This window comes from Numida meleagris, chromosome 4 (assembly GCF_002078875.1).
Source record: "Numida meleagris isolate 19003 breed g44 Domestic line chromosome 4, NumMel1.0, whole genome shotgun sequence".
Lineage (NCBI taxonomy): Eukaryota > Metazoa > Chordata > Aves > Galliformes > Numididae > Numida > Numida meleagris.
This window is the reverse complement of record NC_034412.1, coordinates 48,395,491-48,410,791: the sequence shown is the minus strand read 5'-3', so window position 1 is coordinate 48,410,791 and position 15,301 is coordinate 48,395,491. Positions and strand designations below refer to the sequence as shown.

General features: G+C 39.7%; 1 protein-coding gene across 1 annotated transcript in view; it reads right to left on the bottom strand.

Moving 5' to 3' along the window:
• The window catches only part of GALNT7 (polypeptide N-acetylgalactosaminyltransferase 7), a 40,375-nt gene that overhangs the window by 7,452 nt on the left and 17,622 nt on the right, over positions 1-15,301 (bottom strand). The window contains exons 4-9 of the mRNA XM_021395488.1: positions 9,707-9,837; positions 9,459-9,538; positions 7,456-7,638; positions 5,188-5,305; positions 3,056-3,178; positions 1,129-1,347 (exon numbers count right to left, since the gene is read on the bottom strand). Coding sequence (XP_021251163.1) covers positions 1,129-1,347; positions 3,056-3,178; positions 5,188-5,305; positions 7,456-7,638; positions 9,459-9,538; positions 9,707-9,837 — 854 coding nt within the window. The remainder of the gene's footprint in view (positions 1-1,128; positions 1,348-3,055; positions 3,179-5,187; positions 5,306-7,455; positions 7,639-9,458; positions 9,539-9,706; positions 9,838-15,301) is intronic.

The following is a 15,301-nucleotide window of genomic DNA, read 5'->3' as shown; positions in this document are numbered from 1 at the left end:
TTGTGAATTTAAAAGCAGGTCTCAAGCTAATGTACTGACCTGATGCTTTGTGTTAGCTTTCAGATATGAAATAAAGGTTGTATTGTTGACTGGCTCCTCAGATACAGGACTATCTATACCTCCCATCCACTATGCACACCCTCTGTATCACTAATTCCTCAGAGAATTCAGAGGTGGCACATTCTTGGTCACAAGAACACGCATAGATCTCTATTTTCTAATGCTCTTCTGAAGTTAGAAAAACGGGTCCATCTCATCTTGGCTGTTGAATTTGTTGGGACACAGGACTCCTCCCTTACTAGCAAGATGATTTTCTGGTTTTACCTCCGCAATTTACAAAAGTGAAATTGATAGGAGAGGCAGAGCAAGGCTGGAACCGTGTGAAAAAAGCCAAAACATCATTTGAAAGTGGGAAAGAGGTGTTGGCTTGAAGCCAGAAGGGGCAGAGCTCAGTGAGGTGGCCTGCATCCACTGGTAACATTCTGTCTCTCAGTTAAGTGAAATTGTCCCATTTGCTGAATTTTCTCTATGTGAAAATGCCAAAATTGTAACCACACCCTTAATTTAGCAATGCCGTACTCATGTACATTAATGCTGGAAACAACTGTTAAAGAATAATATCAAGTTATTACATGCAGGACAGGGATTTACCAAGGCTGTACTGGTATGAGTACATCCTAGGCTAGCAAACAGGGTTAGAAGGTGCTCTCTCTGTATTTCATGATCTATTCTGAAAGCCTTCATTAAAAAAAAAAAAAGATTTTTACCTATTAATCTTTGCCAATACTCTAATGTATAAACAAGATTATTATTATTTTTTTTCCCTTGAGAAAGAGCTAAAGTCCAGTTTTGGAGAAAAAAAAGCTTTAGACATAACTGAAGAAAGGGACAGATATAAGAACAATCCATAAGGGAAATGTGGAGACAATTAACAAAATCTCACCTCTCAAAGTAGCATATTTTCCCCTCTGGTTATTTCTCTGCAGCTCTCTGGCCAGCACCACTTACATTAGTATAGCAGGAACCAAAGAGTCTCTTCTCAGATCGATGCCAAGTAACAATTGTTTTGAATTCCCAACTTTAAAAAGAATGCTCCTAAAATAAATACATGTCATGTGCTGTACATACCTCTCCCCACTCCACGTTTTTAGGCGGCAAGGGATAATACGATGTTATATCATACGCTATTTCTTCCATGAACCACTTAAAACTTTTGCAGTTGTGATCTTCACGGAACTTTTTCAGCTCAGATATATCTCCGTAGGGCAGTGCTTTTGTCTCTGGCCGGCTGGCATAAAAATAATCTTTGTATTCATCCCACCACACTTCCACAACTCTGACATAGTTCTGTGAAGAGGAATGACATTGCTGCTACCTCAGCCCATGCACAATGGGTCAGATACAAACACATGTTAATTCCACGAATTTAATTTTATATTCTCCTGCATCTTAAGTGAGGTAGTTTATTGTTGCTTTGAGAAGGGGAGAAAAAGGATAGCTTGCCTGGTGAACAAGTCTCTCCCTCACGTTTACTTCTTAGGCTCTGATGGCTCTTATCTCTGAATTACCTTTATGTGGTTTAGATGCACACTTCATTTTTGTTCTGATATTCTAGCATTAATGACAGTGTTAAAACAGTCTCAATAAATTTGACTAAAAACACAAATTATTGTTTTAGTTTAAGCAAGCACTAATTAAATAAATAAAGCTATACATAAAAGGGAGCTTTCTCCCACTTGAAGAGGGAGAAAGGTATTCCCTCATACTGCCCTGTACAGAGAACTCCTTACCATTTAAGAACTGCCAGCAGTGTTTTCCTTTATCCAGACGAGCTGAATCATGTAAGGAATTTAGGTACAGAATAAATGCTTTTGATCAGATTTTTCAGATTAATTGAATGGTTTTGTAATTTCAGACAAGCTTACCCGCATTGAAAAATGGAGCTATCATTTACAATCTCTTCTCCCATTGCTCTTTTCTCTGTCACTACATCCAGCTATGCTTTTTTCCAGCTACCTTCCGTGGTACTGCTCCTGCTGTTAGTTTGGTCAAAATGTTAATGAAGTCTTCTTATTAAGACAGGTTATTTTTATTTTGTATGTGCTACGTTAGTTCTCTGCTTTGAGGCTTTTCTGAGACATTCACTTTTGAATAGAAACAACTGTTTGCTTGGCTCAAGCCGCAGTCTCTAAACCTGTAAATCTGTAGTTATCGTCATCATTAACTTTTAGGACAATGGTTCCGAGATTGGAATTTATAAAGAATGGAGCCTTTAATTTATAAATATACAAATGTCAAAGCAATGCACAAGAGGAATCTTTAGCCAGGCAACAGGAAACTGTAACAGAAGGGTCCTTGCCGCCCTTCTGCTAGGTACAAAAGCATATGAAACAGTTATTCTTAATTCAAATTCTCTCTTCAGATACAGACAGGTTGCTCATTCTTTCCTTGAGGTGTTGTCTACTTTTAATATCATGGCTTGAGCAACACTTTTGAACCTACAAGATGCCTGAGGAGTTACGGACTTTTATGTGCAAAGCATGCCATTTTCACAGGTGTCATCCTCTGCTTCCTAGTTTACAAATGCAGCTATAAAGGTATGAGAGATGCTGGGTTACTGCATTTGCTAACTCAGAGAGAGCCTAGGCTCGCACCCTTCTAAGTCAGCGGAGGATTGCAAAACCATGCTCACCACCCTCCAGGACTGTGCTGTATTCACCAGAGAAGAAGCAGGCACTTTCTGCTGTTTGCATTTCAATTGGGCACAGCTCAGCAAAGGCTTGGGGGGTGAGAGAGAAAGTGGTAGGAAATGTAATTTGTACCTCCATGCTGGGAAAGGGTGAAGAAAGGATCTGGGTTCCAGGAGTGTCTGTTCCTACAAACAGTGGGGTTGGCACAAAGATTTCCCTCCCATGTGGATGAGCATCTCAGCTTCAGACAATAAACACCTTCGGATGAATTGCTCTTTAAATCACTACTGGTAATTTAAATAGAATTATTTGAATCTGTTGTTATCTCGCATCAAAAGACCTTCAAGGTTGCAGCAAACCAGTACCTTCAGCGTAGGAGAAGACCCAACGTAGACAGGGGGCGGATTTCCTTGCCAGCCCTGGAGACGGTAGATATGTCCAACACGAGAACAGGGGACAAACAGCAGTTTTCCCCCACACTGCCAGATCTACAAGGTCAAGCAAAGATGCAGATATTAATATACATGTACAGGAATTTAAGACAGACAAATACACAGCAAATTTTGAAAGCGATGCCAGCTACTTTTCTTACTATACCAACCATGTGATACACTTAAGTATTTTTTACTTCAGACATAAGCATGGACATAATAGGTCTGAAGTAAAAGGCTGCATTGAGTACATCTTCAACTCCACCACAAAATTACTTTATTAAAGTAATTTTTCAAAAAGCTTTTAGAATAGTTTGCCTTCTCATTCCATTGCTATTTTAAAACAATGGTAATGAATGAGAGAACAAAATCTGGCATGGGGTAATTTTTAAAATGACAGAAATCAGTATTTTGATTTTATTGGAGCAACTCACATACGACCACTAAGATGGATTTTGGTTAGATGCCTGTCAAATTTATGTTTGTCTTAATAAAGACTAGGAGGAGATTAGGATAATTTGGTAACAAATTATTTTGTTACAAACTGTTACAGATCTGTAACAAACAGATTCTTTTTTTTTTTTTTTTTTTTTTTTCAGCTGTAGTAGCTGAAAATAAAAATGGGGAATATATGTTACCATTCTGAAATATCCTCCCTCCCACATGTCCTGGGAGAATCCATCTATTTATGGGGAAAAGAAAATATACAAGTTTAAAATTTAGCATCAAATTCAAATTCTAAATAAATTTGGGAATGTTCCAAATTAAGATTGCATTCCAGATTAAAAGAATGCATTAACATCACTAGGAAAGATGGGCAGGAAAGTTTATTTCCTTCATTGTGCGCGTTTTATCATCATATTAATTTCTTAAGAGTTTGATTTAGAAAACATACGAAGAAACTCTGATATGCAAAGACATTTTATTTGCTATCTAGGAGTCTGCATGCAACAGTGATTAATGTTATTTAGTTCTCAAGACTGGTTCTGATCTACATTAAATCAGTTTAGAGGTCTCTCCATAATCAGCAACAGCTATCCACTTCAATTACAAAACTACTGTATGTAATTTCAATCACAATTTAAATCTAAGCAAGATGAGGAATTAGAAGAATAAAAACCCTGTATATGTAAGATCCTTAATAACTGCTTTTTGCATATGGATTTACAGACGAGCAAGTGCACTCAGAGCTTTCCTCAAAATCATCAACAGCAAGAGTAGCTGGGGAAGCTCTGAATGTACTTTTACTGAAATTCAGCAGTCACAGATCACTGCTGAGGATATTAGATGTCTCCACTTTCGTTTGTTAATTGGGACAGATTCCTGCTGTCTGCCACTTGAGTCATTATGAAAACTGACGATACCAGAAGCTAATGATTATCATCTTACATTTCCTCCTAACTGAAGAGCATGCATATGCCTAGGATTGAAAATAAAATCTGCAGCTATTATGAATTATGCAGTTAGTGCTTCAATTATGAAGACTTCCCTTGAAGAGAAGTTCTTTAAATTTTGAAAAGCATATGAGACCATTTTTCACCCACAAAAATGGTAGGGAGGAGGAAACCAGGGCAGTTTACGTCTTGACACACTGTTGTTTACTTTACATGCATCCGTGCTTTAATTGAAGGGCGCTTGTTCTCTGATCACTTCCTTTAGAGACAACACTGTTCTACAAACACACAGTGAGCGCTCAGGTTTTCCCCCTCCTGTCGGTCTGGTTTCAGGCTAGCTATTCGGGGGCACGTGTGCAATCCCAAAGCCTTACCAAAATCTAGACTTAGGGACAGCTTCCCAATCTGGCACCATCAGGTTGGATATTAGGAAAAATTTCTTCTCTGCAAGAGTGGTCAGGCACTGGAATGGGCTGTGCAGGGGGTGGTGGAGTCACCGTCCCTTGAGGTGTTCAAGAACTGTTTAGGTGTTGTATTAAGGCACATGGTTTAGTGGGGAAATATTGGTGGTGGTAGGTGGATGGTTGGACTAGATGATCTTGGACATCTTTTCCAATGTTTCTGATTCTATTTTTCTAGGATTCTATGGAAGTTTTTGTTATTTAATGTTACCTTGTAAGAAATTTCAAAATTTTCACCACCCCAGATCTGAAGGCCTGGATCATAGAGACCCAGTTCAAAAAAGAAATCACGTTCAATGGCAAACAATCCACCAGCCATGGCGGGGGACCTGGAAGAAGAACACAGTGTAACTCCTCCTGCCAAAACAATCAGAGAACATTCACAGAAAGCAATAATTAAGGAAGCAATTCGCTGATAACATATAATAAAGATTAGATTGATGGCAATACACTGAAAGATCATAAAGCTTTGTCATAAGCATCCATGATTTCATGAAATGACATCTGTATAATTTTAGTGAAGTTGTAGATTTATTTTTGTACATATAGATTCTTAGTTATACAAAATTTTGGTCAGAATTACCATTTCCAGTGCACACACCAAGCAGTTTCCACTTACGCACCAATAAATATAAAAAATCCCTAGCGGATAAACCTGCAGTCCCCACAATGCTGGAGATTAAAAGAGCGGGATTCAGTCTGGGGATACTCTTCTCGCATTACTGAAAGTTGTTTCTGTGCTTTAAGTTGCTGAGGATCATTTTGTCGGTTTTGCTTTAGTTTTTTTAAATTAGGCAATCCTATTTGAGCAAAGCCATTACTTGGTCTTACATGCCTTAGTATTGCTGCAACAAAATGCACACAGCCCGGACATAACTGACTTGAAATTCTTTTTGGAAAGGGCATTGTGACTATCAAAGTATTATTAAAAATAAAGTCATCTTTTAAACTATTCCGAGAACATGTGCTGTGTGTTTCTGGGAACAGTTTAAAGGATTTTAAGACCTGTTTGGATGGTAAACACAGAACGCAACAGCGATGTTTGAAATAGTTTATCCCCCTCCAAGCGAATATTAAAGTTCCAATGTGGACAGCCTTGTCAGAAAATGGTATTATTTAGGTTGTACACAAAACAGATCAAAGCTTCATAACTTCCTTGCATGTGTTGCCATTTTAGCAAAGAACAATCGTGAGTGAGGAGAGGGAATTACCAACATAAGTTCTTACAGTGCTTAAATCATATATACAAGCAATAGAAGACATTAGACTCTGAAGATGTGAAGATTGCTTTCAAATGTAGTAACACGATTAGTTAAGTGTGAAGGGGAAAGTAATAAAAAACAGCAGAACCACAGCCTCCCAGTCTTGAAAAGCAATCCAGAAACCCTAAGCTAGAGCTTCTAGCCAGTTTCTGTTTGCTGGGAAGAAAACATACCCCGCTCCAAAGCAGAAGAAAAAGGTGGGATCTGTGTAAAAATTATTGGAGTTTTCCCAGAAAATAAGGATTTTTTTTTCTCATTTTCTTTTCATGTGATATGCATTACAGTAAAATCCCCAAGCATACTGAGACCTTAGAAAACATCTAGCCAAGATTCTCGGATAGTATGCTTCTTTGTCAGATGTGATCTATTACAAAGCAAGTGGGAGAAACATGACGAAAGGGATTCTTTTGATATACGTGCATAACCCACGAGCTGTATGCATGCACCAAGCCATGACAGCAACCTACAGATTTTACACATTACCAGCTGTTACGAATACTCACAGCATGCTCATTATTTCAAACCAAATGGTTAAATAAGCACTTTTGTTTCCAGCACTACTTTTTAAAAATATCGTAGCTAAATAAAGTTTTCCCTGGAAACAAAGCCACACAATGCTTTATCTCCCCAGACAACCCCCTGCTGTTCTAACGTACACCCTGTGAAACATACAAGGGCAGGAATGGAGAGGCAGCAGAAGGTAGCGAAGCCATTTTGAGCAAGTAATCAGTTGCAGTGTACAGGTCTGATGAAACAAAGCAGCTGGCGTGGTCAGAGGTAGGAATATTTTCAGGCTTAAGTGTACATGCAAGATTTAGTGGATCAATATCTACTTAAGAAAAAAGAAATGTGTAAGTGATTTAGTGTTTACCGATACGGTTCGGTTTTTGTCTCTCTTTTTTCCTTCTCTCGCTTGGCCAAGGGCACCCTCTTCCATAGCATACTCCAATCCCACGCTCCTCTAGCAAACCCATCTTCGTCACCACCCCCTTGGGGCACAATCTTAAAAGTGTTGCCATCTATGACATCTATAAGCGGCACAGTGCATGTGGTTCTGCGGGTGGCGGATGGTGGCGGGGAGGATGTGGTTATGCGCAGGGACCCACGGAGGATGCGTGCGCCAACCGTGATTCGTGGGAGAAGAGGGAGGAGGGAAGAAGGAAAGGCTTTAGACACTCATTTGTTACAATTCACAGTATATAAACAGCTCTCTTTACCGATAAGGCTCAGTTTTATGTTTTCGTTTGGACTTTTCCTTGTGGCTTAATGGAATTCGTTTCCATAGCAAACTCCAGTCCCAGGCCCCTCTGGCAAAACCATCTTCATCCCCACCTTGCTGTGGCTCAATGGAATAATCGTTCCCATCTATGTAATCTATTAGAGGTACAGTACATGTAGTTCTGAAATGTTTATAGAAGGGAAAGAAAGAGCAAAATGCAATTTAAGAAGAGTAATATGACTAATGTGAATTTTTCACCATTAATTATTAATCTCACAAAGCAGTTTATATGAAAAGTCACTTGCAAGCATTATTTGCAAAATGATGTCTCATTAGAAAAAGGTGAGGCTTTTCTTTTTGCTGTTTTAAGAGGTTCTGAAAGCAGAAGAGATAGGTATGAAATGCAAACATGTCAATTCACTTATACTTTTTCCTTTATGTGTGCTTCTTACAAAGCACTGCTGGAGGCAACGGAGGAGCCTTTAGAGGGCTAGGGTTCTCAAAGTATTATTATTTTCTGTAACTTCTATTCACATCAGACCTTAGTTGCCAATAAGATAATGAATGCTTAGCTTTTACTAGTGCAAATATGGATGTTCCCGTTCAACCATGCTGCAAATCCAGTCTTTAAGGATAAAAAAATGCTATTGGTACTCATTTAGCAACAGCCTCCAATGGAATTTTTCTTTTTTTTTTTTTTAATTTACAATGTGCTCCTCATAGTTATCTCTCATATACAACTTTCAACAATGAAAATACATCATTCTGTTATTTTCCCTGAATTTCCCACATGGGTTTCCTGGTGACCAATTTTCAATCCTATTTTTTATTATTTTTTTCTTCCATCTTTATCAGTGAACTCCCATATGAGACAAGAAAGCAGGCAGGAAACAAGAAGTGATAATGTTGTGCTCTTCCCTTTGCTGCAGAAGTACCGGTATGCTGTGCTTGGGGAACAGCACTTGGTGGGAGGCTGCAGAGCTCCCAGCACCTCCACAGGTGGTGCCAGAGGAGCCCCTACCGCTGCCTTTTCCTCCCACCTTTTTGTCAGGTCTAAGTGCAACACAGCCTCAGTGGAAATACACAGAAGATTTTTAACTTCTATCTAGTATTCTGGCCCACATATGGTCTTGAAACTAAGTTATGACCTTTAAAAAACATACAAAAAAATACTCTTCAAGAAACTTCTGCTAGTATGACAGGTTAATAAGTAGGTTTTTTAAGATTAAACTATTACTTTCTAGGATTAAAATGTTTAAACAAGCCCATGGTTTCCTAAAACCATGCACTCCTGACTATGAAACTGGGAGCTCGGTAGTGCATGGGAACAGCAGCCAGACATGGAGTCCCTGGGATCCCCACTCTTATCACCGCACGTGGGTCCCATGTACACAGCACAGGCACTTTTGCCACCAGCTCCTTGCAGATACCTGGCCTTGCGGGACAGATGGACTCAGCCCCAGGCCCTGCTTCCTTAGAGGTAATGCTCCACAGTGCTTCAAAGAGATCAAATTAGACCATCTCGCAAACCCAAAGTTATAAAACTCTTGAGATGGTAGAAACTTCAAATCTTGATTAAATCAGAACTTTTGCCATTACTTTTCCTTTACCAAAAATAACAGTTTTCTTTAGTTAAAATAAACAGTTTGTTTAATCATCATCCTTTCTCGGCTAGAATAGAATGTTTTTGTAACTGTGATCACTGAGATCACTGCAAAAGAGAAGCGCTGTTTTATATTTAATCTATATTAAGCAAAATATTCAGTACATTTACTGAAACAGAAAATCTGGAGATTTATTTGCCTGTTCTCCTTCCTCCTCACATAGCTTTTATGCTGAGAGACGACAAACCTGTCATTCGACAAATACTGACGCAGTTTGATACAGACAGGAGTTGACATAGGTATACAGCATAGTGCTTTTAATTTTAAAAGTGAATATTGTTACTTTGACTTCTGTTACCTACGAGGCCAGGCACTGGAAGTCATAGGAGAGCATTACCTGTCCTTGGAGATGGGAGCTATAAGTGGCGCGTACCAGTTAATTCCCACCTCACAATGGGCATCCAGATAAACCAAAACCTTCAGAAGAGAGAAACAGAGAAGCAAATGTACAGTCATGTCACAAAGATTTAATTAATCTTCTTTTACATTGAAATACCTTAATATTAATAACCAACAAACAAAAATCTTAAAGGAGTAAAATTAAGTACATATTTAATCAAGACTTGTGTGTGAGCTGGATCCTACCTGTCCAAGCTTAGCCTTCTGTGCTCCAATGCTTCTAGCCTGGATTAAACCTTCTCTCCTTTCATTTCGAAATACCTTTACAAGGCCATTCCACTGCTTAATGTAGTCGTCCAGTCTCTCCTTTAGGTGCACTATCAAACAACAAAGGAAAAACTTATTTGGGTGAAGCTTAGTCATGTTTGTACTCTTACTACAACGCAACTCCAACTCTACTTAAAAAATATCTACAGACATAGAGGATTTAGGGAATCTCGAGTTCAAGCAGCAGCTTGTTCTGCTGTGCACAAACGTTAAACATGTAGGGATCAAGCCTTGGAGCTCTATGACTTTGTGGCACAAGTTCATCTCTTTAAAATCACATTTCAAGAAAAAGCAGGTCAGATTGTTGGCCGCACCACAGCAGGGCTGGATGAAAAACTCTCAGTCACTTCACTGTATCACAAAGTGGCTTTCAGGTCTTCACCTGTTGATCACATAGACTAATAAAGTTCCTACACTTCAGCATATGGTATTTCCTCATCAGATAATGTCACACATATATAGTAGGAGGCACTGCTTTTCAGTTTAATGTCTCTCTTTGCCAACTCTCCTTCTGACTTAAAAAATGTTATGCTAGTCTCTTAAATCTGGACATCTGAGACAAAAGCTCACTGTACTCAAATTATTCCCCTCCCTCATCTAGACCTGTCCCAACTTGGGGCAGCAGTGGTGCTGGGCTAACTTTTTAATTAAATTAATAAAAACAATACTTGGGAGGGCCAGAACTGCAGTGGATGAGCTGTGGCTCATTGTACTGATGATGATGCTACAAATCCTACAGAACACAAAAAGGGCAAGAAAATTTAAGCCAAAGGGAGTTGGCCAATAAAGAGAAGAGTTATCCACAAGAACCAAGATGTGCTACACTGGAATGCTTACAGATTTGTATTTGCACATTGGGCTTTGCCAAACTACTCTGGAAAGCACATTTCTACCACACAATTTGAAAAAAGGATGCTAGTGTTGCATAATATTTTCGCACAGTTGATTCTGTTGAGAAAATTCAAAAAGGCAGAAGGGCTGGCAGTCAGGCGCTCACAGTTTGAGGCCACGCTAATTCAACTACCGCTGTTCATTTGAAATCTATTTCTGCACTGAAAGACTTGAACGAATCGTGTCCGGCTTCAGTTTCTCCATCAGGACCCAAAATGAGCCACCTAAGCAGGGGCAAGGACACCCACGGCATGGGATGCAGCAGACTGGAGGGGCAGACAGTCATACATTTGTGCTGAGCCGAGAGCATGCTGCCAGGAAGGACAGAATGTCCTTCTCCTCCTCTACTGCTCCTGGCTCCTCCATAAGCCTATCCAACACCTAACACCCATGCTGAATCCTGGATCTCTGCCTTCCATGGTGCGACACAAGCTGTTAATCAGGCAGAAATCCACTTAAGGAGTAGCTTTTGAGCTGGCTGAGGTTGGCCTGTCTTCTATTTGGTGAAACCACAGAGGTGGGTGTGCTCAGGAGGGACATGCCAAGGTGGAAGGAGAAGGACATCCCTTGCAGTAGCAATCAGCCATCAAGGTGCTTCAGCTATGCTGTTTTCTGCACTCTGACTTAAAAGGATTGAAACCTGGAGTTTGCCACACCTTAGATTTTAGTAAGTTTTACATTCTTGCCAAAAGTATTCCAAAAATGTCTATTTTAAACAAAAGCTACATATAAGTAATTCAGATAAGAATGTTTATTTCTTAAAAGTGAAGTTTCCAAACTTGAAAATTCAGCAGTTCTACCAAAGACCAGAAAATCTTCAAAATCAGTATTCTTTCAATACCAATATTACCCCTCCTCTTCAACTTAGTAAAAGAAAAAGTTTTCTCAAGCAACAGTTTTAAGTATCCTCTTCTCTTTTTCCACACGCATTTACAGTTTCTTTTGTAAAGCCTCATGAACTAGAATAACTTCAAGGATCTATAAATATCAAACTAGGGAAAGAACAATTTTATCACTTATGCTATATAGAGTAATGTACCATGAGTATATAGAGAATATGCAATATGATAGTTGCATAAAAAGGTTATAAGATAAATTTAAGTGAGTTATGAGGTCCCACTGAAATAGCACCATGAGAATCTCTAAACCACACCGTTATTTACTCTGCACGTTCCAAATACATGCACCAGAAGGACTGTCGGGAAGGTTTTAGAGTTTATAAAGTTATTTCCAGCTCTCTTGCCTGTGAAGCCAAATGTTTTACTTATCAAAGGTTCAGCTACGTACGGCTCACAGGGAGCCGTAAAAACCAGTAACACTGATTGTGTAAAGCTTTTCTACAGCACAAGTCCCAGGGCTTTGCAGTCCATTATCCTAGTCTTTGCCAGGGCTAGCAGCAAGTGCTCTTTCCCACAGGAAAACTGAATTTTCCCCCTTTCCCATATTATAGAGACCTGGCCTTGCTAGGCTGCATGACAGTACTGTATAAAACCCTGATCCTTTTACGGTTAGAAATATTGTTTGGCCAACGTTAAATGCCATTCACCTAAAATGAGTATTTACGATATCTGTCGACAGCCTCAACGTATTTTATTTCCTATTTTAAAATGTCTATTTTACCCCCCAAAGCACTATAACCACCAATATGGTCTTCCCTTGTTTGGGTGGTTCTCTCACGTCTCACTGCATGATTGCAGCATGAATCAGTGTTTTTAAAAAGCACATCCTTTCTCCAAAAGGCATTAGGCATCGCAGATTGCAGCTGGGGGTGGGGAGGAGGAGAGCTCTGTTTTTCTTCCTCCACTCATGGATGTCATTTACTAAAGAACAAGAGGAATGGCACCACAAGCCCTCCCTGAAGCTGCCGCCTCCCAGTCCCACACACTAACACTGCAAGCGTAGGGCTCTCAGTTCAGTCAGGGGTACCCATTCACATTTCAGATCCCACCTGTGAGTACTATTAAATTGAAAGTACTGTTACCTGTCTATGCCCACTGCTTTCCATTTTTATTAGTGTAAGAGATGCTACGCCAGATATAAGGAAGACATAAGAAAATGGATTCTAGCATGCATTAGTACACAGTTTTCCACTGCAAATATCAGAACTAGTGCAACTGAATTAGCTTAGCATCATCTTGTTACTGTTCTGTCTGTGTGTTGGCAAAGAAAGACAAGCTGGAGCTGAACTCAGCACATCTCCCTGAGCAGCCTTCCACAGCCAAGACCCACTGTCTGCAGAGGAGATGAAGGCCCGGCAGGCAGTGTCATTCTGCAAAGAGGCTGCTCCCAGCTGACTTTCCACAAAGAACTAAATGAAAAATAGCATTTTCAAAGCACCGCAGCTGTTTCTCCCTCTAAGGTATGTAAGGAAAAGCAGACACAAAACGAGCAGTCTGAAAGCAGGCGGGGAAGGGAAAGTCACGAAGCCTGCCTGTTTGATCAGCACCACCTCTGCTTTGGCTGGAGAAGCAAAGAGCCACCAGCAGCTCTACTATGGCGAAGGCTGTTTGTGATGTGCAGCTCTCCTAATGACTGCGGATCTCTTCAGGCAGCTTGGCGTGCCATGCTGGCTGTGCTAGATCATGCTTTTCTCCAGGGAGAAAGAAGTGGAGGGAGATTTTCCTCCCTCAGCCATTTTTTAATCTAGAATGCAATTTGAATGATTGAAATTAAGTTAATTATGTTTACCAAGTAATAGCCTAAAGCATTTTAATGAATTATTATAGGGAAATAATGCAGTTGCAGCAAGGTGTACAGAGCCGTTCCAGTCCCTGCTTGTTTTCCAGCTGCTCACGCATGAGAACACTTCATCCTGAGCTCTCTTCACTCCAATTTCTGACTGAAGTTATTTGGGAAAATGAAGTGTAGGAAAAATAAAGAAAAGGGCCTGCTGGAAGTTAGTTCTAGGCTAACTGTATCTATCTGCTAACCATGCATATGTGTGTAAAAAGCATAGATTTTGCATTCCAAAACAAGTTTCTGGAAAAATACTCCCTTTATTTAACATTAGTCATGTACTGGAAAAGTGTAGCGCCAGTTATGCCAAACTCATTCCATAAATGACATATGTGTAGCAGAGAGTCAGCTATGACTCATGTGCAACCCAAATATTGAGAGTGATCATTAGTAAAAACCTGGTAATGTTTCTAGAGACCATCAGCGTTGCAGTTATTTCATGCTGCTCACTCAGGCAGTCCTTGAACAGCTCAGAAGGAAAGCTGTGATCCCAGCCGCAAAGGAAAAACACAGTACATATCTGCTGACTGAATTATTAAGATTATATCCCTTAGGAGAGAAGATATTTCTGTTTTATAGCGTGTGTGTATATCTAAGCCAAATTCTCAGAGGCTGTAAAGGATACCGGAGACTATTATGTACCATTCAGTATCTTTATTAGACTGAGCCAGATGTAGACAAGTTTACAATACAGGTAACTTTTCCTCTCCTGTAAAAATAAACAGAAAATGATATCTGCCTATCTATGGATATGATGTAAAAATTAGCATACATTATCTTAGTAGCAATTTATACTCAATCCTGACTATGTGACCAGCTCAGTTTTAAAGTTCACAGCAGGCATACCAGCAGAACACAACAACTGCTGCTAGGCCAAACGGGGAGAAGCGCAGATTGCGTGATGAGAGGGACAGAGCTTCAGCACAAAGCCATCTGCCGTCCATGCCCATGCCCAATGCAGCTATTACACAGAGAGGAGGCCAAAGAGTGTGTAATTCTGTTCTCCTGACCAGTTCTGACTTGCCTGTGCTCCTAAAAGCCTACCCTAGCTCCTCACCATCATCTTAAAAGAGACTGCCATCATACATGCTCACAGTTCTGTTAAAATAATGGATTAGCTCTGACCTGCAAAATCAGAGCCATACAAGCATCGAATGACACACAAGGGGCAAAGATTTGAAACCATGATTTTTGCAGGGGTAGAACTACTGAAGACTTTTCCTCTTTGCCACAGATTTGCATTTCCTACGAATCTATTCTACCAAAACCTAAGAGTTTAAGTGCCTTTTTTGGCTCACTATTATCTTGATGCCTGAAAGTCCTCGGGTTTTATGGATTTACTCCCATAAACCTGTGGGTGAGGCAGATGTCCTGTTATTGCCACACTAATACAAGACAAGAGACAAAGAAATCAAGTAATTTGTCTGAAAGGAGAAAGTGAGAGGCAGTAACTGATGTCTAAATGCTGTCTTGGTCACAAGAATATGCTTCTTGTATGTATAAAATGTTCTTACTTATGTAACTACTCTTTGTCAACTTCCATCAAAAAGCTAGGCAGCAATAAAATCTTGCAAAAAATGGCTGCATTTTTAAAAATAAATTTCAGAATAGTGCACTGAGTTGAAAAGTGATTTCCTCTATACCAATCACCTTATACCCATATTTCTAACATTCTGCTCTCTGTATCCAGTCTCAATTTGTATTAGCCCTTAAGATACCACTGTTAGAGGAAAAAAGTCAGCATATGTATATATTTGTAAGAATCACACAAAAGTACATGTATTATCAGTATAAACTCAGGCTGTGTATTACTAAGGAGGAAGAAAACCTTTGGACTTCTGAATTGATATGCCGGTCTCGAAGAAAGGCAGAAGTCAGCATGAGCTT